Below are 17,936 nucleotides of genomic sequence, written 5' to 3' on the forward strand. Positions count from 1 at the left end.
TGATTCAAGTCAAACACCATCACAGAAGAGAAATAGCAACGTATCACTGACAAATTAATTCGACCAGATATAAATACAAGAAAAGACAAAAGCCTCAAATGTCCTCAACAAACAGACCTTTTTATCTTCATCATCTTCACCTCCTCCTTCACTATCAAGATCAATACCCCCCATCAATGGAGGTCTTATATTTTATCAGTCTACCCTTTTATTTTCAGTTACATGGCAATAAAAAAACCTGAAGTGTGGACTCAATTTGGAGGTATGTACTATATAGTTTATAGCCATGCTGGATTTTTCAAAGGAGTAACCACTGCCTTCACTTGCAAGTAATTGCTAAGACTGTAAATACCCTTCTCTCTTCCATGTCCACTCATCTTATATCCACCAAAAGGAATCGCAGCGTCGAACACATCAAAGCAATTAATCCATACTGTTCCAACTCGCAAGGCACGAGTCAGGATGTTAGCTGTGTCTATGTTCTGTGTAAACACTCCCGCAGCCAGCCCGTAGCGAGTGCTATTCGCCCTGTGTATCACTTCTCCAAGATCCCTGCAAAATTTTCGAACATTAATATACACTTCTAAATCCATTGGCAAGACTGCATTTTGATAAATGACCTTGGTTTGAACCCAACAAAGCAAAGAGCCTCATCCACCAGGGAAGCCTTTTTGTAAACATGAATTTTTTTTATATAAAGTTCATTTGCTTCAAAACAGTTACACAATATTGGCAAAGGGAAAATTATTATTTAGTCCCTCAGGTTTTACATAATTATCCAACTAATCTCAAGTTTTGCGTAAATATCTAACTCGTCCCTCAGGTTTAACTCCGTCTAATTAAAAGGTCCTTCCGTTCGAAAAGTTGTTTTTTTTCCGTTAATTGAAGACTAAAAGACTAAAATACCTCTCCCTAGCTGAAGTGGACCAGTATGAAGCGATAAGGGAGGAAATTGTATAAACTAAAACCTGAGGGACTAAATAATAATTTTCCCTATAATTTTATGCGCATGTAGAATTGTATAAACTAAGCTTAATTACACGAGTAGGAAAATTAGCCTTCGCTAAATTTAAAAATGAAAATTGAAGAGTTTCATATAAAGTCGATGGAGACATAATCATTTTTCTCTCTTAAATGTACGGTTTAGTTTTAGATTATGAATATTTGCAAATCGAAAACCATTAAATATAATTATGTCTCTAAAATATTACTATCTTCATTCTATAATATTCGTCACATTTAGAATTTTATGTCTTTTAAAAAAATTATTAAATTTGTATAAATTATAATAAATTATTGAATAAATTTTGACAATATTACCCTTAATTTAATATTAATCTCTAAGAAAATCATTAAATTGAAGTAATAATTATTAATCATACACAAAGGGTAAATATGATACGGTTTAGTTTTAGATTATGAATATTTGCAAATCGAAAACCATTAAATATAATTATGTCTCTAAAATATTACTATCTTCATTCTATAATATTCGTCACATTTAGAATTTCATGTCTTTTAAAAAAATTATTAAATTTGTATAAATTATAATAAATTATTGAATAAATTTTGACAATATTACCCTTAATTTAATATTAATCTCTAAGAAAATCATTAAATTGAAGTAATAATTATTAATCATACACAAAGGGTAAATATGAAAAAAATATTTATTACTCCTTAAAACCGCAAATATAACAAGTATTTTAGACCAAATTAGACAAATATTTTAGAACAAACTATTTTCTCAAATCTGACAAGTATTATGGAACAAAGACAGTATTAAAAAAAGGATAAAAAAATTAATTTGATGTTCTAATTAAATATTATTAAATTTAAGTGAATTATGAAAGTAAATACCTCTTCAAAAAAGTAAATACCTCATTTTTCTTTTTACCCCAAATTATCATCATAGTTTCTTTTTTAGAAAAAAAGTAATAAAAATAATTTTCTATTTTATTAATATTTAATATGCAAATTTTATCAAGAAACATTACTATTATCATTGATAAAATCTAAAAAAAAAAAAAAAACAAAGTATTCCATCTATTCATAAATACTTTTAATGTTTTTATGGTAATTAAGTAAGTAAATTTATTCTTATAAATTATAACAAAATATTAATTAATTTTATTAAGTAACTTTTTTTTTTTTTTTTTTTTGAAAGTAAGTAACCTTAAGTAAGAGAGGAGATGTTATATGATTTTGAAAAATTATAAAAATAATTATTAAATTTAATATAAATAAGGATAAAATTGAAAAAAAAATTAATCACTCATTAATATTCTAAAAAAAAAAAAGATATTTGCGGAGAAAACACCAGCTCTAAAACAATAGTTATTTATAGATAAAAAAAGTAATTATTATTGCCACCTATATTATTATAATTTCATAACTTTGAATATGAATATTAATATTTAATGCAAGGTTATCTGTGCAAAAGATAAACTAGGTATATCATTATGGCATGGAAGGAACAAAAGGGAAACAAACTAGGCATATCATTATCGCTTCATACTGGTCCACGTTAGCTAGGTAGGGGTGTTTTAGTCTTTTAGTCTTCAATTAACGGAAAAAAATCAACTTTTCGGACGGAAGGACCTTTTAATTAGACGGAGTTAAACCTGAGGGACTAGTTAGATATTTGCGCAAAACTTGAGATTAGTTGGATAATTATGTAAAACCTGAGGGACTAAATAATAATTTTCCCTATTGGCAAACTGTTTTTTCCAACATTTTAAAGTATTATTTTTTCAGAAAAAAACTGTTTCAACTTCAATGCAAATCAAATCCATAAAGATAAAAAAAAAAAAAGAAAAAAAAAAAGAAAAGAAAGTATATATTGCTTACTTGAATTTCAAGATGGACTGCACTGGACCGAATATCTCATCTTTCGCTATAAGCATATCATCCTAGAATAGGAAATTACGGTGTTGGTTAGCTTCATAATCATATTTCAATATTTTCTGTAAAATGGTTGACAATTAAACAACATATATACCTTAACATTTGAGAAAACTGTGGGCTGGATATAATAGCCCTTGGTACCAAATCTATCTCCTCCAGCTTCAAGTGTAGCTCCACTTTCAATGCCAGACCTTATGTACCTTAGTATCTTCTCAAATTGTTCTGAATCAACCTGTTCCATTCAAGTAGGGCACGTTAATCACCAATTAGTAGAGTGACTTTCAAATTTTTGAAATTTTGACTTTTTCTTTTCAAGTTTTGTCTACACATGCAAAAATGTATGTGAAGGCAGCATATCTTCTTCAATACTGAAATAACAGCCTTAAAGTAATTTTTCTTGAAGGACAAACTTTGCTGACATACCTGAGGACCTTGTTCAATACCTCCTCTGAAAGGATCACCAACAACCCGTTTTATAGCCCTTGCCTTTGCTTTTTCTATGAATTCATCATATATACGCTCATGAACATATGTGCGGGAACCAGCACAGCAGCATTGACCCTGCAAATTTCATAAGAAACATAATCAGTAAAAATTGCAGTTTTTACTTTCACGCAAGCTACCAGGTATGTTGGAAATATCTTCTTGTACATGCCTGATTAAAGAATAAAGCAAAGTGAGCAAGCTCAACAGCCTGGTCAACATCAGCATCCTCGCAAACAATAAAAGGCGATTTCCCTCCAAGTTCCAAAGTTACTGGCTTAAGATTGCTTCTTGCTGCTAACTCAAGAACAACTTTTCCTGTATCTGTTGATCCGGTGAAAGCAAGCTGCACAGATTTTGCAGGCAATTATGAAATATGCAAATATTATCAGTTTAAAAGTACATAGTTCTTCTAAATTAGCATTACTTCAACAGTTCATATTTCAAAATCACAGAATACAGAGCAATTGTTCGTAAGCAATGCTGAATTTTTAGAGAGGACTTATCTCTCTTTGTAGTAAATCCAGCAATTCATTTAATTAAGAACATATCAGGATTGATATTTGATTATCATTTCTGAGGATTTATCGGAACTTGTGCTACATTATGTCACAGAAGCAATAAGTCTTCCAATTAAGGTGCATAATTGGCTCTCACATTATTAAAGTATGGATGTATAAAGTTGCAAATACCTTATCCACATTCATATGGCTCGCAAGAGCAGCACCAGCAGTTGGGCCAAAACCAGAAACCACATTCAAAACACCTTCTGGAAGTCCAGCCTGTCACAAAGATTATCTAATCAGGACAAGGCATGAAAAAAAAAAAAGAAAAAGAAAAAGAAACATAACTATATCAAAAATTTTTCAAGAAACTAGATATTTAACTTGTGATAATTTTACAGAAACTACTATTGAAGCACACGGAAACTATATCTACAAAAAATTAATCTAACAAGGATAAGGCAGATACTAAATATTCTTTAGAGAGATACGCATATGTGTGATGCATTGATGTAGTTGTTTAAGTCACAAATTTCACTTAAAGTTATTTGTAAATGCTAGAACACTTCGAATTAACACAATAAAATTTTTAGTTATACACACTAAAACAATTTATAAAAGCTACCTCATGAAATAGCTTAGATACATAAAAAGCGGACAATGGTGTCTGCTCTGCTGTCTTAATAACAACCGTATTGCCACATGCCAATGCCGGTCCAACTTTCCAAGCATACATCAGAAGAGGGAAATTCCATGGAATAATCTGACCTGCAACACCAATCGGTTCGTGCAATGTTTGCACATGATGCTGCCCATCAGCTGGAACTGTAAGACCGTGGATCTTATCTGCCCAACCTGAGAAATGTCCATATAAATAGCACAGTCAATAAAGAATATTCAAGCTATATAAATTCTAAAATCAGCAACATTGCTGTGCTCCATTCATTTTACCCACCAGCATAGTATCGAAATAGGCGTGCAACCATAGGTATTTCAGCTTTAGCAGCCTGTTCATACGGTTTCCCATTATCCCAAGTCTCAAGTGCAGCAATTTCATCATTATGCATTTCAAGCAAATCAGCGAATCGCAACATTATTCTTGACCTTTCCTGTTTGCACAGGAGAAAATTCTCAAACCAAAAGCCCTTTTCAGCTTTGCACAAAATAACAACAAAAAAAAAATCAGCAAGTAAAACATACATAAGCGGTCATCTTTGGCCATGGCCCTTCATCGAATGCCTTGCGAGCAGCAGACACTGCTCTATTTATGTCTTCAACATCACCTTCAGCAACATGGGCAATCACTTCACCTGTCCTAGGATCCAATGTTGGAAAAGTCTTCCCTGTAAACACAAGATTTAGTAATTAAATGCTCTAACAAGGCAAATGAAAATAACAACGTAAAATCAAATAAAAAATTCACCTGAAGCGGCATCGACAAACTGCCCATTAATTAAAAGTTGAGTATGACTAACAGAGACAGATGGAACTATTGGCTCTTCAACAGCAGCAGCAGTACTATATCTACTGATTCCTCTGGCAAGACTAGAATTACTCCCTGAAAAAGATGTATTTTTTCTTTAACATTTAATAACATTATACACAATAACAAATGTGCTGGAGGTGGAGGCTATACACAAATACAGCAATAAATGTGACTGAACAGAAATAACAAAATCTATAGTCAAAACCAAACAACACAAAAACCAAATAACCAAATATCAAGATATTAAAAACCAACACAGAATTACTTCTCTTAGACTTGAAAAGATTAGCCCATTTTTTATTTTAAAAATCAAACAAATAAAGATAAAACAGTTGCAATATAGGATTGTCAAGATCGGTACAAATTATGCATATAACCGATACACACATGACACATAGAACCAAAAAATAATGGGTGTTTGGCGGTGAGTTTCCACAGGCAGGGCCCACAACACGGCAAGCGTGGGTCCCACAATTACAAAAAGAAAAAAGAAACGACGATTCAAACGTGGGAAGCTAATTATGATAGAGATAAGAAACTGGGAGAAATTTAAAAGAATGATAACTTCTTTCTTGATTAACCTTTTCTTCTTCTTTTTACGAGAAAAAAGGTATTAAAATCTGATTTAAAGCCAGAAATGAGGTCTGAACACTGAACAGTAGACAGTTTATCTGAATCTAAACATTTAGAATAATGAATAAAGATTGAGTTTTACATTCTTTCTTCAGTAGATTCTTGAAAAGTTAGTAGAATTGGAATATATTTCCTTTTTTTTTCAGAATTTAATGTAGAAGCGGTTTATATTACGCCTCCAACCAATAATCACTGAAAAATAAATAATTAAGAGCTTGTTTGTGTTTATATTGATCAAAAGTTTCATTCTTTACCTCTAGTATAATAAGAAAATCGATCGCTTCAGTTTCAAAAGAAAAGGAAAAAAAAAATGAAAAATAGAGAAAAAATAAACAAAAGTTTTAGTTTTCTCCCTTTTCTGTGGAGTAGACTTTCTACCTCCATTTTTTAGCAAATATTTTCTCAGAAACCAAACAGCAGGGCATAAAATAATGAAAGGGTGAAGGCGAATATATGATCAAATCATACGAACAATCAAACAAGAAAAATAATAGAAAACTTTTACTTTTCCCACACTGCATCTTTAGTAAGTGACATACCTCGTGAAAACAGAGCAGAACCAGAACCAGAAATGAAAGAACGAGAGAGCAGCCATGATATTCTCCTACCAGCCATAGAATCTCTCTCTCTCTCTCTCTCTCTATCTTTTCTCTGTTCGTATCTGTGTTTTCTTTTTTAGTGCTATGTGACTCTACTTTCCATATTATATATAGATAATAAAATATGTATTTTTCTATGCATATAGTGAATAACTCAGCATGGGGTGGTTTTGCAATTTCTTCTTCAATAATTATCCAAAAATGATGGAAATGGTCAAAAAAGTTAAATATTTATCAATTCCCTATAATTATTTTTTATCTGGGCATTCCTTCGAATTGCCAAATAAACATTTTTTTATTTATTTGTTTCCATATGTTTGAACATAGATAAAGTCACGGTAATTTGCTGTAGATAGAAGTAAGAATCAGATGGAAGCAGATGAAAAGACAGAAACGCATGAACTAACCCACTAGGTAAAAAATGGAAAGCATATGAAAAAAAAAAAGGGCAAATTAAAGAAAAGACAAAGTTGTTAAGGTAATGGAGTAATGGGAGATGATGCAGTAATGACCATGATATCATTTTCTTATCTTTTTCCATTACTCTGTTTTATATTTTCTAATTGTATCAGGAATCAATTTCCTGTCATTTTTTCTAATTTGATATTATTTTCAGTAAAATACTGTAATTGTAGTTGTTAATTAAATTGTTTATTAGATAATAAAATAATCAATCTTTAGAATCACAATCAGTTATCTATTAGGTGGAATTTCTAGTTGGAATAAAGGAAATAAGATCATCTTCAATCTTAATCTTAATATGGATTGCTTTTATTTAATTATCATATCAGGAAAATAATCCATATTTATCCGGCATCCAAAGTTAATATCCATTTGGTAGATATGTCAAGCTTAGGTGTCAAAAAAATAAATACATTATCTAGCATTCATTGGTTCGCTCTATAATAACCGATTGCATATTGAATTGTGGGCTCGGAAGAAAAAAAAAAGATAAAATGCGATTAAAAACTGGTGCATGAGACAAATCTTTTTAAATTTAATGTCCATAAATATACATTCAACAAATCAACGTTCACATATTTTATTCTACATAACACATCAGTGAATCACAATCTACAACAGCATTGGAGATGCTCCAATAGAATCAGAATTTACCATTTGTTTATCTCAAGCAAAAAGTTTACTCTCTGTCACATTTGCATATTTCATCAATAATAAATTTTTATTTTTTTTATTTTTATCCTTTATATATGACCAACAGTGATTGTTTCACTTAATAATTTAAATTACTTAAAGATAATATTGTTAAGTTATTCAATAATATATTTTAACTTAGACAAATTAAATGATATTATCAAAAAATGTGAAAACTCAATTGAATTGTTGTGATACTTGGTCACTTAAATTGAACTAAATTAATTAATATTCCCCAAACGAGGAGCTTAATAAATTTCATTAAAACAAGCATATGCAATGTTGAGTCGCGATTCATTGCAACTTTATTTTAACAATTAGGTTCTAGTTGTAAGTTATCAACTTATTTTTATTTATGTTAAATTAATCTTATAAGAATAATTATTACTTAAATATTCAATCAATATTTTATAAAAAATAATATATTTACTTCAAGAAATAAATAATTACGTTCTTAATAATTATTATTTTTATTTATTCCTTCTTGTAGTTGTAGTTGTAGGTACGTCTTCGTTTCCTTACGTATATTTGGTGTGCAAGCTTGTCCAATACCTTCTTGACACGTTGGGGTCTAGAAGCTATTTTTACGTTTATTTTTATTTTTAAAGTGAGACTTTATTTATGGGACCTAGTAATTCCAATTTTGAAAGTTAAACCTTATCCGTGATAACTTTGACTTTTAAGTTCGAATATTCTTAATTACGATAATTTTGGGTGAACTAAAGAGATAGTTATTTTATAATGCGATGGCTTGTAAATTACTTATTTATTTTTTAAAAAATATTAAATTTATTTATATTTAGTCAATCTACTTAAAAACTAAATTAATTAAAATTTTTACACTATTTTTTAAATAAATTATCAAAAATACTCTCGTTTTTTTTAATATATACTATTATGTATATTGATTTCCCTTTTACTTTTATAAATATGTTATCTTATCTAAATAATTTTATTTTTCTCAACTTAAATCAATATTTTAAGAGAAAATAAAAAAAAAATGGAAAAAGTTAAGCATTTTCCTTAAAAAATGAAGATTCATTAATTATGAATCTTATTTTCGCATATGTCGCGTGTCCACCATTTAAATTTTCTTCAACAAATCTCATAGTATGATATGATATCAATAATGTAGCTTTTGCTTTTATTAATTATTTTTATTTGAGTTTTTTTTTTTCCTCTCTTTCTATATAAAAAATCAATTAATTGTCAATCATATATATTGAAATTATTGAAATTTTTATGAGAAAAACAACTACATGTAAAAACATTAAATGAGGGATTTGAAATGAAAAATTATTTTAAAAGCCAATACTTATAATACTCTTTATAATTTTTTTATTATGTAAAGCAACAAATTATTTTTTTTTTTCTTGTAGTATCTATATACAATTGATTTGCATGAATTCTCTCTGGTATTTTTTTTTTAAATTTCGTGACACACATTTTTAAAAATATTTTCTAGATTTTAATATACTTATAATATTATATATAAATATATATTTATTAAACTACTGATCAAATCATCAACCAATCACATATTATTATTGGTCATCATTATAGGTCACGATGATTTTAAAAATTATAAATTTCATATATTTTTTCCAATATTTCACAATAAAATTTTAAAATATAAAAAAAATATTAATTTTAAATATTTTTACAGATCTTATAAATTAAAATTCTTAGTATCTTGTACAGAAGTTCTGTTTTTGTTTTTTTTTTTTTTTTCTTTTTAAGGAAAGTTATATTTTTGGAAATAAATGAAGTACACAGTTGAAAAGGGCAAATTTACAAGCGGATAGATAAGCAATATGGATACAAGTAGAGCAAAAAGAAACAAAGTTGGTCCCAAATTCATTTCCAGATGTCCTTTTTTGGGACCAGTAAGTATTGTATCACGGTCACACAGTGCTTCCTCGTTTATAGATAGACATATCACAACAAATGATTCCATGAATTCACCTTAGAGCTCATAAATCATATCTGGCTACTGCGTGGCGTCTACTGAATGGCCCTTCCCACATCTTCACCTACGTGGCTACGTGAGTCTAAGACGACTCACTCTGCACATACCTGATAATGATCCATTTTAATAAGTATTTATATTAATATATTTTTTTAATTTTATCGCTATTTATTAAGTATTTTATAGTAAAATTAAATTAAAAGTATTTAATTTTAAGAAGACAATCTACAGATTCTATCATACATTAGATATTTTATAGTAAAATTGTTGTGTTTCAATTATTTTGTCAAACTTTGTAAAAAATCAAATATTATTAAAGTGGAACAGAGGGAGTATTAACTATTAAGGGTGATATAAAAAAAAATCATATTTTTCTTTAAATTTATTGATAAATTATACTAACATTTTGTGATATAGAAAACTAGTAGAAAATTCTGTGATCAGAACAAGTCGAACCCAAGATTAAAAATCTTCCATTCATCGAAAGCGAAAGTCTGTTTTAGGCGTTAGGAAGTCAATTTAGAGAATTCAAACTTAATGCCGGCTTTCATTGCTGACCGCTGATTGAATAGTAGGCCATGACATTATGTGTGTGTATTTTTTGTTTTTTTTTTTTTTTTTCTCCTAAAACCTAGGGTTAAGTCAAACAAAGTGGCTCATACATTTTAATTTTTTCTATACACATACACTAGTATCTGCATCAGTGTGGTCACAGTTGACGACACAATATACAAATTCAAAATAAACAAAAAATAACCACACATCTATAAATAAGATATAATATTATATTTGCCAATGTGTATCTGGTCCATTTATTGGTTTGTTTCACTCATTCTTGCTACCAGGAAAAGGTCAACACCTTTTTTTTTTATTTTTTGTTCTACCTATGTTGTTCTAATATTTGTATTATGATACTTCTAATATGTGTATCATGATACTTAAACTCAAGAATAATGCTTGATTACAAATGAATTCCAATCTGCTAAGATGAATTATATTTACGTGAATTCCAACCTGAACATCTCCCCGAATACCCTGCATTTTTTTTTCCGGACCATTCGAGAGGTCAATAACCTCAACAAGTAATCGGATTCCAAAACTATGATGCATAACTTACAGAGTTAAACTAATGTAGAGGTTACATCACTTATGGCATGGAAGAGATAACAAACTGGGCCATGTAAGATAAATTTCACATAATTTGGTTCCTCTTGCACCTATATCAGAAAAATAGTCCTTTTGAATTCCTCTGCCAAGTTGGTGCTAACATAAATTATGCAGAATTTAGGTTCTCTTGATCTTTGAAAATGTTCCCGTCTCGGAAAAGTAGGTACTCTGGGTTCCGCTGCCGAGTTGGTGGGCATGAGCTTGTGGATTTGTGAGCTCAATCCCCTGAAAAGAGAAGGTAGTTAATATCAGGAACTGGGAAAAACATGATTAAGGACAAGAAGCTGTTATCCTGCAGCATGGCTAATCTCTGAAAGCTATAACTCCAATTGATGGCCATTCCACATAGCTAGAACTTAATCAAACTCGCAAGGTCTTGCATGACTAAGTTTCACAAGGATCCTATCCCCTTCACCTCCTACTCTTTCTTCAGCAGGTAGCCTTACTAATGAATGAGAACTTTTGTGATGAATCGACATTTTTTATACATATCCATCAGACCATATAAACGATGGCAAGCAACCAAACTAGAATTTCATAAATTGAACCTTTGGGCTACATATACCTTCCATTTTCATTTAATATTTTTGCCAGTAAAATATGTTGCATAAGCTTTGAAGATCCTATATAAAACAACACTGTAGCAGAAATTCATAATCAAGCTGATAAGAAGTACAAACCTGCACTGGTGTAAACGCCAGACTTGATGTCAGACCAGATGTAGCACCACTGCTTCCATAATTCTTCTCCTTGAATCTAAGAACACGGAAGTTTAACACAAACAACTGTCAAAAAAGAGGGCGAGGGAACTTCTAAGCTCATAAACATTAGAGCTTAGTTGAAAATTTAACAAAAAGATAAGGGAAAAAATAAGCTTACTTCTTCGCAACTTTAGCAGCGAGTTTGCTTTGACCAATAGACACACGCAGCTTGCCACTCCCAGCTTGACCAAGCATTCCATAGCCTTCCCCCAATCCATCACCTATTGTCAACAAGCATATCAGCAATTACAAAGGGAAGTCCAGAACAAATTACCAATCTACAATGATAAACTCAAAGAGAGGAAGGGGAATAAGAAGAAAGAGATGAGCTATTTCCCATGAATTGTCTCCACATATTATAACCTATAAAGACCAACAAGAGTTCTTTCATTCTTAAATGCAATGGAAAAAAATAATATACATGAAGAAGTAACTTTTAACTTAAAAACAACTAAATAATACAGCTATTGAATTGTATTGCTGGCATGACTGCACATCTAAGTATAACGATTAATCAAAACACTTGAACTAATTGAGCATTTATATTTGTAACTTGTCATTGAACATAGTAGATAATGCAGGTCATAAATCTAATTGTTTTAGAACCTTAAGAAGCTAAAAAGATGAAGTTACCTAAAGAGCTCTCTTCAGGCACACCAAATTGCATCCTATTGGCAAGCTTCCTCATGTCTGTCACAGCGTATCTGGGAAGACATGTTAGGAAAGTTACCAAGAAATCCAAAGAAAAAAAAATGAGAATAATTTCCTTACCTTTCCTTCATTTTTCTCAACCGCCGACCACCTCTCTTTTTCTTAGGCTCAGAATCGGGAACTGGAAGTGGTTTAGGTTGCTTTGCAGGAGGAGGCTCTTGCCACTTCTCTATTTTCTTATGTATTTCTTCTCGAAGGGCTCTTCCAGTTCTTCCAGATGGATCCCCCCTTGTAGAATCTACCCTTGCTGCAAGTGTTGATTTTGCAGCCAAGAGTCGGCAAGCACGCATTCTCAGAGCAGGTGGTGTGGTTTGAAATACCTCTGTTTGCTCGATATAACCTACACGAAATTGAGATGTTGCCGTGGAAAATCCTGCAAGGTTCTTCTTCTTGGCACCAAGAAGCTGAACATTACAGGCAGGCATCTTGGCTAATGCTGACAGACCACCAGCTGTTCCCATAAGCTTAGCTGCTACAGCACTTCCAACAATAGCAGAAAGATTGGGTGCAATGTATCCCATTCTACTTTCTACGAAATCAAGGACTTTTTTCTTTGCAGAGTCAAGAGCAAGGGCTCGATCACATGCATCAATCGTCTTTTGAAGGACTTCCTCAGGAAGTGGTTTGCCACTTGTTGTTGATGCCGTCACTGAAACCACCATTATAATAGCTGAAGGCAAAAGCCCTTCCAGGTCAACAAGGGTCAAATCCATCTCATTACCAATCTTCTTCACCACACGAGCATAATCAATAGGATGATGCACAAGTGATTCGAGCTCTGGAAATTTCAACCGGTACTTATCACGAATGAAATTGTGGATTATTATTATTTCATTTTCAATGTCAACAGACAATGCATTGCATTCAACAATCAGTTGATATTCGGGATCATCTTCGAGCACCATTCCTTGATTTGAGATATCAGAACCCTTCTCAAGAGCATCCTCCACTTTCTGCCATTTAAAAAAAATGGTTAGCCATTACATTAGTGTCAAAATGGCAAAGCATTTTGGATCCTCATTTTGGCCAACAGGCAGTGGAAGCTTTTACTCGAGTTGGTGCCCCTAGTCTTTTTCAAAATGGATAAATAAATAAACAAAACAAATAAATAAAAGATAGGAGAAATTAGATCAAGCCTCATCCCTCTAATGGTTCATGCATGATTAAATAAAAGGCAAAGGAATACATAAAAAAAGATATGAATTAAAAAACTAATGTATCATACCTTCTCCTCCTTCCACTAAGATCAACAAGGGAGATGGAGAATATGAGACAATAAAGCTAGGTACAGAACACAAGAATTGGAGTTCTAAATCATTCAGAACGAGCCAAACAAAAGCATGCAAATGACAATGACCAATGCAAAGTGCATAAACTAACCTGCATTATGTCATTGTATCTTTGAGTTTTCTGCAATTTTGATACACTGTCCAAATCATCATAATTAAGGGCTTCAATGTCTGCCATGTCCCCATCGACATCTTCTTCCATGTTTCCAGCATCAACATCATCTTCCTCCTGCAAGAAAAGGAGAAATAAAAATGTCGAGGACGGGATATAGCGAAAGTTGTTCATCAAAAAATAAAAAACAAGAAAAACAACTACGCTCAAATTTTTTTTTAAAAAAAAATGTTGTAGATTGTCCCCTAAAAACCTTTACAGATAAAAGAAAATATTGTAATATCCGCATTAAACAGTCAAGAAATTACAAAGGGACAAAGGGGAAAAGAGAAGAAACCCATGAAAACTTGAGATAAATAAAGGATAAAATACTCACAACAAGATCAGCATCATTATCAGATAACTCGTCAAGGTCTGCAAGGAAAGAATCAGCAAGAGTTGCCTGAAAACATTAACCAAGACAAACAGTTAGCAGAGAGAGGCAAGTAGTTTTCTAACATCTTTGACAAAGAAGTATAAAACCCACTTATATTGTGACAGAAGAAATTTAACTTTTCAGGAGGCAACAAATAAAAGAATTCTAAATTAGCTCATCAACTTAAATTAAGACTCAATCACAAGAACAACTAATAAGAACAAAAAAAAAAAAAAAAAAAAAATCATAAATTGTGTCTAATGCCAAATATTTATCATAATGAATGATAAGGCTCTATCCCTAGGGTTTCATAACCTATGAATAATTATCAATTGGCATGCAAATTCCATTCCCGAATATTATAAGGTGATGTATCGTTAACCAACGATCAATTCAAGCTATTCTTTTAAAAAGTACTATAGCAGCACCAAAAAATTCAAAAAGCTCAAATTAATCATAACAAAACATCCAAGAAAGATAGCACTAACCATTTCTTGGCTTGAAGATTCAAAAGACGAAACTCTGGCTTTCCCTTCTAGGATTTATCGAACAGAGAGCAAGCAATTAGAAAGCTTTATTTTCTAACGATAGAAGATAAAGAGAACAAAAATTGGCACCTCCAAGAACCGGTACTTGAGGCGACGAACAGAAAATAGGCACCGCCAATCAAGACGACAATCGACAAACCGTGGGTTTTTATAATGGCGAAGAAACGCAGAGAAAATAAAGAAAAATGTTGGGTAGCGTTACTCTAGTAACGACAGGTCGTCTAACGTTCTCTTTGACCCGAACTTGGAGTTTGCCTGGGTAAAGCCCAGACCAATATAGTTTACAGGGCTTTGAATAATTTAATTCGGCCTACAAAAAATGGGCTTGCAATGTAAAAGTTGGGTTGGGCTCTTTTCCTCTCTTTGATAAGGCGGCAAAATAGAAGTGGGAAGTGACAATAGCAAGTTGCTGTTATTTTTTGGGATCGGAGATTACGCACTTACTACCAGGTTATGTTTGGTGTGCCAAAATTATTGTTGTTTTTGTTATGTTATAATATGATAAACAAGCAATATTGCGGCGTCGGGACTGCTCCCCATATATTACTTTTAGACTATATTTAGTTGAATGTAACGAACTATATGATGGAATGAAAATTACATTATATAATTAATTCCAATGTTTGGATGGATTTCTTACTTACTCGCAATATATAACGAGTATTGCAATTGTATTTGCCGTTATTTAAAATAATGTAATAGTAGTCATTTTATCTAAAAATTTATATAATTGTCATTACATTATAATATTTCAAAAACCAAACCTCGCCAAACTTAACCTCGAAGTCTACCGTTCACATCATCACTCTACCGCCACCATTATTAATAAAAAAAAAATTTGAATGGAGAACTATTAATTTAGTAATTACATAAGTCACTGTCAATAAAACTTTACATGAGTGTTTTTGTTATGTTATAATATGATAAACAAGCAATATTGCGGCGTCGGGACTGCTCCACTGCTCCCCGTATATTACTTTTAGACTATATTTAGTTGAATGTAACGAACTATATGATGGAATGAAAATTACATTATATAATTAATTCCAATGTTTGGACAGATTTCTTACTTACTCGCAATATATAACGAGTATTGCAATTGTATTTGCCGTTATTTAAAATGATGTAATAATAGTCATTTTATCTAAAAATTTATATAATTGTCATTACATTATAATATTTCAAAAACCAAACCTCACCAAACTCAACCTCGAAGTCTACCGTTCACACCATCACTCCACCGCCACCATTATTAATAAAAATATATATATTTGAATGCAGAACTATTAATTTAGTAATTACATACGTCACTGTCAATAAAACTTTACATGTGAATTTTAAATATAATATTAGAGTCAGCTCTACCATAAAGTCTACCTTAACTCTATTATTCATATTATTTATAGTGTTTAGTGGTGTACCATTTATATCGATGTATAAAGTTTAAAATAACGGACTATAAAATATTATTTCATTCAATATTTGATAAATGCTAATAAAATGACTGATAGCTAATAGAACAACTAGCAGCAGATAAAGGCAGTAAAATTATTATGAAGGATAGTTATAATGTCATAATTTGTTAGTCCGACTTTTATTTGATTTATTTCTTAGAATACTTTAAAGCAAAGAATTAAAGATGTCAAACTAAACAATCCAGTTAAAAGAGACAATCCAGGAAAGAAAGTGATGACAAAAGATCGGAGGAATTGATTGTGTGATAGGACAGGCCCCAGTGCATTTGCCGACCAAACAAATCGGAAAAGGCAAATTCATTTTCTTTACACTTGTTCTTCCTTTTCTTTTGATATAAATTAATGTCAAAGCATTTGTAAATTCATTTACAACAACCATCAACTTTCAATTTATAATTACAGTAAATATTAGAAAAACAATTCACAACCTAAATGTGTTTTCTTTCACGTCGAATCAACATAACTTGATGAAGAGAATATAAATTATAATCATACAACAACAGAGAATAATAGAATGAGAAATCACTAAAAATAACGAAAGAAGATATATTTGGTTTTTTAAAAAGAAAAATCATTATCTATTCCAACTCTTGACTTATTGGAAAACTTCAAATTTGTAAAAGTATCCCATTATTCAAGTCTTTCAATCAATTTACTGAGTTGAAATATCAAATTTGGTATTTAGCACTATACGAAAGTCTCATTGACTATTGGGTTTTCGATTGCATGAAACACGAAATAGTGTGAAATGTCATTCATTCTCAGCACCATGCATGGCATGGCATGGCAATCAATTGCTTCCCACTTTTCAATTCTAATGTCACCACTTGTAACGTTAAAATTATTTATTCTTATTTGTTTATATATGATGATGGATATGACCTGAAAGAGTCAAAGTCACCGCCCATGGCCTCGCACGAGTGCATGTGTGATCATCACCAAACATTATTTGAGTGCATGCCCACCATCACCATTCTCACTTTCTTTCCCATCCCTTACCTTTTCACCGTCATCTTCTAGGTTCTTTTCACACTTCTAAGATTCATGTACACAAATAATATTGAAACTTATAAGAAAATTATATCAAAATTGATTAATTAAATGAGAAATGAGTGATTGTCACAAGTGGGATAGAATGAGATTCTCCATGTTTTGAGGGAAATGTAATGACATTGCCCTTATCAGCCGTCAATTTATAAAGGAAACTTTTGCTTGTTACCATGCTAGTATTCTTTTTTTTTTTTTTTTTGACTTCTATTATTATTATTTTTCACCCTGATCCTTTGGAATAAAATCAAAATTAATTAGAAATAAAAATTATTTATGTTTATACATATACTAGTTTTCTCTCGTGTATTATACATTGTTTATACTCATTGATGTTTACGTATTATGAGTAAATGTAATTTAATTTTTATTTATAAATTACAATGCTATGAACAATTTATATTGCTAAAAATGTAAGAGTATTCATAAAGTAGAAAAAATCACATTTTATGAAATAATAAAATAAAATTCAATAATTAAATATCAAATATATTTTATTCCTACCATATTTAATATGTACCTTACATAGTATAACATAACCAATTAAAATTAAATTATCTTTATTTTTTCAATTAATAAATATATTGTATTTTACCATATTTAATATATATTTTATTAGTATCCATCAAATACTATTATCATATTATATATATTACCATATAATATGTATATCTTA

General features: G+C 30.8%; 2 protein-coding genes across 2 annotated transcripts; both read right to left on the bottom strand.

Annotated features, from left to right (window-relative positions):
- Positions 1 to 99: 99 nt before the first annotated feature.
- LOC105644569 (aldehyde dehydrogenase family 2 member B7, mitochondrial) lies at positions 100 to 6,710 on the bottom strand. Its single transcript, XM_012229958.4, has 11 exons — positions 6,552 to 6,710; positions 5,317 to 5,451; positions 5,094 to 5,236; positions 4,849 to 5,002; positions 4,519 to 4,748; positions 4,083 to 4,172; positions 3,563 to 3,736; positions 3,331 to 3,468; positions 3,002 to 3,139; positions 2,851 to 2,912; positions 100 to 552 (listed from the first exon to the last, which is right to left on the bottom strand). Exons 1-11 carry the CDS (start codon positions 6,625 to 6,627, stop codon positions 279 to 281), a joined length of 1,614 nt encoding a protein of 537 aa, XP_012085348.1. The 5' UTR covers positions 6,628 to 6,710; the 3' UTR covers positions 100 to 278.
- Positions 6,711 to 10,805: 4,095 nt separating this feature from the next.
- Positions 10,806 to 14,869, bottom strand: EMB1220 (pre-mRNA processing ribonucleoprotein binding region-containing protein). The gene is made up of 8 exons (XM_020683534.3): positions 14,679 to 14,869; positions 14,152 to 14,217; positions 13,755 to 13,892; positions 12,435 to 13,327; positions 12,297 to 12,367; positions 11,782 to 11,884; positions 11,583 to 11,658; positions 10,806 to 11,127 (listed from the first exon to the last, which is right to left on the bottom strand). The coding sequence occupies exons 1-8, from the start codon at positions 14,679 to 14,681 to the stop codon at positions 11,020 to 11,022; spliced, it is 1,458 nt and encodes a 485-aa protein (XP_020539193.1). The 5' UTR covers positions 14,682 to 14,869; the 3' UTR covers positions 10,806 to 11,019.
- Between the last annotated feature and the right edge of the window lie 3,067 nt (positions 14,870 to 17,936).

Source organism: Jatropha curcas, chromosome 3 (assembly GCF_041381405.1).
Source record: "Jatropha curcas cultivar XTBG-Jc1 chromosome 3, XTBG_Jcur_1.0, whole genome shotgun sequence".
Taxonomy (NCBI): domain Eukaryota; kingdom Viridiplantae; phylum Streptophyta; class Magnoliopsida; order Malpighiales; family Euphorbiaceae; genus Jatropha; species Jatropha curcas.